At 32.9% G+C, this 6,330-nt stretch overlaps 1 protein-coding gene across 1 annotated transcript; it reads left to right on the top strand.

Moving 5' to 3' along the window:
• The first annotated feature begins 1,841 nt into the window (after window positions 1-1,841).
• Window positions 1,842-5,232, top strand: LOC115957335 (glycerol-3-phosphate acyltransferase 5-like). The gene is made up of 2 exons (XM_031075554.1): window positions 1,842-2,556; window positions 4,086-5,232. The coding sequence occupies exons 1-2, from the start codon at window positions 1,972-1,974 to the stop codon at window positions 5,001-5,003; spliced, it is 1,503 nt and encodes a 500-aa protein (XP_030931414.1). The 5' UTR covers window positions 1,842-1,971; the 3' UTR covers window positions 5,004-5,232.
• The last annotated feature ends 1,098 nt before the right edge of the window (window positions 5,233-6,330 follow it).

Here is a 6,330-nt window from a genome sequence, read left to right as displayed (position 1 = left end):
GTGAATGGAGATAATTTCTTTCAATTTTAAGTTAAATCTCAAATTAGTAAATATTCATCCTAAATGGCATTTTCGTACTAGAGCTTTTATTAAATAGTCAAGTGTGTGTATATATATATATTTATATTTGAAGTCATGTTTTTAAATAGATAACTTAAAATGACACTTTAGTATTAAGTATATCAATTTTCTTAATTACCACATAAGTTAGACTTTAGAGGCTAATAGAATAAAGTTGACAGTAATATTTGATGCAAGATTGAGATTGTAAAATGATGTTTGAACTCTATACTACTATAACCTAATACTAATAAGTGTTTATAAAGAATGTTTCAACAAAAATAAAAGAAAAACAGAGATTCTGTACAGTAATATCAAAACAATATTTCTTGTCCATATTTATACACGTGGAGGTTAGTATGTAAGAAGATATAGCTCATGGATCAGGATCAGACCAAATAACATAAACAACTTGATATAGCTCATGCTTAATGAAATCATTGAAATGGATGTTACTAGTTTGAACTTTGAATTTCTAATTTTCCCTCTATATGGGATTATTTTTTTCAAAATCACTTAATAAAAGGATTAAGAGAGAGAGAGGTGACTAAAGCACAAGTGAGACAACAAGAATCACGCAGAAAATTCTGAGAGCTTCCCATGCAACACAACGTGGGGATGATCATTGTCACAAACTTTATTGTATAATACAAAGTATAAACGTTATATACTTATATATATGTATAGTTGAATAAACGTTACCTAGCTACCTCTCACGTTACGTTACCAATTGTCAGCAACCTAATGGTTCAATTTAGTCGCATTTTTAGGTGTACACACACATAGACCTTATACAAATACCATTTCCTTTTACATAAGCCCAAGTTGTTGAAGTTAAGTAATCCATATTCCCTATCCAAAAAAGAAAGAAAAAAAGAAGAAGTAATTCATACTCGTGTAGAAACGTGGCGTATTATCCTTTTTCAGGTTAAACAATCCCCACTACCCCCATCAAAAAAAAAAAAAAAAAAAATTCCCACCACCATTTTTCGTTAGCCAAAATATATGAAGAAAAATGTTAAAAAGTGATTAGTCCTTTTAATACAAAAGTTTCACATTAATGGTCCGTTTGGATTGAGGGGGAGGGAGGGAGGAGGAGTAGAGTAAAGTAGAATAGATTTAGTACAAAATTAACTTATCTTTAGCCAGCTCTACTCTATTCCTCCTCTTTCCCCTCTCCATCCAAACAAGCCATAAAAAGTTTCACAAATACTACCGCACATTTTTGGTGTGATGATCACTCCACAAGTATAAGTGCTTATTGGGTGTGAGGGATAAGGGTCCGGGTTTAAGTCTCTAAGATGAAACTTTACATACATATAAATTTAGATTATGTTAGAATACAATTTCTATCTTATATAAAAAATAAAAAATAAAAAGTTCCACAAATAACACATGAATTAATATGATTAGTATAACTTCAACAATATAATAAAATATGTATAAATTAACTACTTCTGTGTGATTATTTTCATATCTACGTTAGAAATAATTTTTTTTTACAAATACTACTGTGTTCTATTATTATTAGAGTAACACCATTTTATATAGATTTACTAATGACATCACTTTTATCTTCACTTATAATAATAAATAATGTAAGCGGTTATTAAAAAAAAAAAGTTTTGAAAATATTTGTGCTCTTGTTCTTATTGAAAATGGAGATTAAAAAAATCGTAGCGTATAAGCCTTTATTCTTTGCAGTTATATCCGCCCATAGAGCTATAGAGTGAGAGATTTTAAAAAGTTTATAAAAGGGGTAGTTGTGAACTGATGAACTGCCTCATTCCCACATTAGAGACTAGTCAAAAAAAGCCTCTAATACCCAAACCTCATAGCCATAAAACCCGTTGTCACCCTCATCCAAAAGCCAAACATTCAAAACACAAAAACCTCGAATAGACCAAAAAAATGGAAATCAACACAGAAATGGAAAAATCCCAAATGGACTCAGTTGTTGCAGAGCTCGAAGGTGTTCTTCTCAAGGACCCTGACCCTTTTTCCTACTTCATGTTAGTTGCCTTCGAGGCCTCGGGTTTGATTAGGTTTGCGTTGTTGTTAATGTTATGGCCATTGATTTGCTTGCTGAACGTGATGGGGTTGGAGAATGTGAGCTTCAATCTCATGATCTTTGTTGCATTCGTGGGTGTACGTGAATCCGAGATTGAATCAGTGGCTAGAGCGGTCTTGACAAAGTTTTACATGGATGATATAGATATGGAGGCGTGGAAAGTGTTTAGCTCGTATGATAGGAGAGTTGTGGTGACTATGACACCAAGGGTTATGGTGGAGAGGTTTGTGAAGGAGCATTTGCGAGCTGATGAGGTCATTGGAAGTGAACTTGTTGTGAACCGCTTTGGGTTTGCCACAGGGTTCGTGAAGAAGGATATTCGTTCTATCTCTGATAGGGTGGCAAAGCTGTTTGTGGATGAAACACCAAGTTTGGGATTAGGAAGGCCTGCATCTACTGGTTCTTCGTTCATGTCACTATGCAAGGTATGTATTTTCCTTTTTAGGGAAGTATACAAAATTTATATGCGCTGCATTCTGTTTAGTCACTTTGATTAACTTGATCTAACTCTTGGTATATGGTGTATCCAATTTATGTTACCTTTTCACTCATAATTTATGAGTACGTCATATGAGTGAGAAGTTACATACATGTATCGAAAAATTAAGGAAGATATTTATTGCACATAGTATGTATAAATATATACTATCAAATACCATAAAAATGTTAATGTTTTTAGTGTATTTTTTTAGCGTATGTAAAATACATTGTGTGCACTAGTTTTTGATTTGAGATGGTGGATCAACTTAGTTGAACACAAGTGAGTTCCAGTTAGCTCAACTGGTAAAGTCTCTGATAGTTGTATAAGAGATCTGAGGTTTAATCCCCGCCTGCACCAAAAACTTTTTTGGTGTCTTGATCTGATGATAAAGAGCTATCATTTATCATCAGGAGCGAACGCCATAAGTTGAAACTCTCTAAAAAAAAAAAAAAAACTTAGTTGAACACAAAAAGCATAGGCTGCCTTCGTTGGAGTTTGTTTTATTTTTTAAGTTTTAGACAATTTTTCAAAACCTCAAATGTTTTTGATCATGTTTTTATTTTTGTCCAACTTATATAATAATCGAATAAATTTAAACAGTTTTGAACAATTATGGTCGGTTTGTTTTAACCATTTTTCAACCTTATGGACTTATTTTTACATAGATTTAATAAGTTGTTCACAAATAAACCGTATCTAAACATTTTGTTAGGTATAACTACCATAATTTTACATTAATTTATTTTTTAATTAAATAAATTAATGAAAATAAACACATCTAAACATTGGTTGAAACATTTTTATTCTTTTTTTTTTTTTAATTTTTAATGAACTTTATTCTTTGTTTTTGTTAGTAGAAGTGAACTTCACGCGATGATACACATGGTTGCTTGATGTTACGCGTGAAATTTAGATAGGAAAGGACTTAATGTAAAAGTGAAAACAAAAAATGGCGTTTTTCACCTCATGAGTAAGTAATTAATTAAAAAACAAAACAAAACAAAAGCGAAAGCTAAACATCATTGAAACGAAAAACATGTTTACTTACAACCAATCATCTTCAAAGTTTGAAAACACATCATTCTTTAGTGACAAAGATAATTCAGAAATTATTCATTTACTCAATGATAAAGACATTTCATTCCGACAATTGACAAACTTGTAATAAAGACAAAGATAACTATTGCAAATTACAAGCATATTGATTCCACCTGCACAATTATCACTTTTTCCAATTTTAAAGTCCACATTTCACATTTGTTACTATTGTTACATCTTACATTATATCTATTAAAAAGATGATTAAATAATTAAATATATTATTATTTAACATTTTTTTTTTCAATAGTTATAATGGAAAACTGAATATTTTTTTCATTAATAACACTAAAAAATACTAATTAAGCGACAACACTCTTGATTTCGATACACAATTTTAATTCTAACCATTTCATATATTTGATATGTTTACAGGAACAAATGTACACACCATTTATTACCAACAAAAAGCATGACCACCAGCCCCTCTTCCCCCTAGCCCCAGTGATCTTCCATGACGGCCGCCTAGTAAAGCGGCCAACACCATCCACAGCACTCTTGATCCTCCTATGGATGCCTTTTGGCATCCTACTTGCAATAATCCGCATGAGTGTGGGACTAATGCTACCAATATGGGCAGCTCCCTACTTGTCTAAAATATTTGGTGGCAAGGTCATTGTCAGGGGCAAACCACCCCCACCTGTGTCAAGTGGCAACCCTGGGGTACTATTTGTGTGCACTCACCGAACCCTAATGGACCCTGTTGTCCTCTCCACAGTACTTGGTCGTAGAACCCCAGCTGTAACATACTCCATTTCTCGATTATCAGAAATGATTTCACCAATCCCCACTGTTAGATTGACACGTAGCCGCGAAGTTGACTCGGAGAAAATCAAGCAAGAATTAGCCAGAGGGGACCTAGTGGTTTGTCCTGAAGGAACAACATGTAGGGAACCTTTTCTTTTAAGGTTTAGTGCTCTATTTGCTGAACTAACTGATCGAATTGTGCCGGTGGCAATGAATTATCGCGTTGCTTTCTTCCATGCAACCACAGCTAGGGGTTGGAAAGGGTTGGACCCCATTTTCTTCTTCATGAATCCTAGGCCAATCTATGAGGTCACGTTCTTGAACCAATTACCAGTGGAAGCAACATGTTCATCTGGGAAAAATCCGCATGATGTTGCAAACTATGTGCAAAGGATATTGGCTGCTACGTTGGGGTTTGAGTGCACAAACTTTACTAGGAAGGACAAGTACAGGGTTTTGGCTGGAAATGATGGAACTGTGTCATATATCTCGTTCTTTGATCAGATTAAGAAGGTGGTGAGCACTTTCAAGCCGTTTATTCACTAAGATAATATGAGAATAAAATCGACCCCATTATTTGCTGATTTATTTCTCTTTGTGAATTGTGGTATTTTCGTTGATTTTGTAAATGGGGTGGGCTTGTATTTATTCTTTCTTTTTGTTTTTTCTTTTTTAATAATCCTTTTTTGGTGGATTGTTGTTTCTAGAATTGTTGAATAATGTATGAGGTTGACCAATGTTGGTCAGTTGCAAGTTACAACCTTATTGTCCATTATGTCTTTTAGATTTCCGCATGCACTTGTGTATATAGGCAATTATATCATGCCATAACACTCAATAGTGATGAATTAAACTAGTATTCAGTCGAATATCTACCACAATTTTGTGTGTTTAACTGAACAAAAGGTGTATCGCCTAGCAAAAACTCAAAGAAGTGTTTAGTAACTTGAAGAAGTTTAAGAATAATGGAGATGGTGGTTGAAACTCATGAGTGAGAGGCTAGCTTTCTAATGATGAATGATAAAAAAGCTCTAAGTCTCAAGAGATTTTGCCTATTGCTTTGGTAAAGGGAGAGGCTAAGTCTATAGCAAAATTTACCGGTTTTCAGCATTTAGTGTATTTTTATAAGTAATGGACTGATTTCAAATTTATATATCTAAGTGTAATTCACCACTTTTAATCCATGAAGACCAATTTGAAAGTAGCATATGTTGCTTAATAAAGAAGCTGCTCCTTATATCCTCAATCTACTACTATAAAGATTAAGCTCTTTTGTAGTGGTACTCTGGTTATATAATATATTATAAACATGTTTAAAAAAATTTATATACTACTTTCGTGTGTGTTTTAATAAGTATTATTATTTTCTAAAAAAAAAAAAATGCCAAATGGGCTTTAAAAGTTTACGGAGATTTGGGGGAAGTGTCTTTATTTTGCTGAAATTGAAGCACGACATCTGCAGAAGCAATTAAAGAAAGCGGCATCATTTTCTATCAAAGGAAAGAAGCAACTACAGAGGAAAAGCGATGTTGTATTGTTAAATGAAACTTTAGTTGCTGGCATGTGATTCAAACAATTAGATGGACACTTGTAATTTTATTTGTTTTCCCTTTTAAGCTGTTAGATTACTTTCTATTTTAATTAGTTAATTTTGCTTAATTCTCACGTAAATTTCTAGGCTTGTATAACTGATTGCTATGATGTATAAATAGCAAATCAGTGTGTAAGATTATTTGGGTTTTTCATTTTTCTTTATGAATACAAGTTTCCTTTCAGAGAACATCTCTTTTCTTCTAGAAATTTCTTTCCTCTCATATTTATCAAAAATAAATAAAAATAAGATGCACCCATTTAGAGGAAGCCTATGAGTCTA

This window comes from Quercus lobata, chromosome 8 (assembly GCF_001633185.2).
Source record: "Quercus lobata isolate SW786 chromosome 8, ValleyOak3.0 Primary Assembly, whole genome shotgun sequence".
Lineage (NCBI taxonomy): Eukaryota > Viridiplantae > Streptophyta > Magnoliopsida > Fagales > Fagaceae > Quercus > Quercus lobata.
Note: the sequence above shows the minus strand (reverse complement) of the source record. Positions and strands in the feature narration are given on the sequence as shown.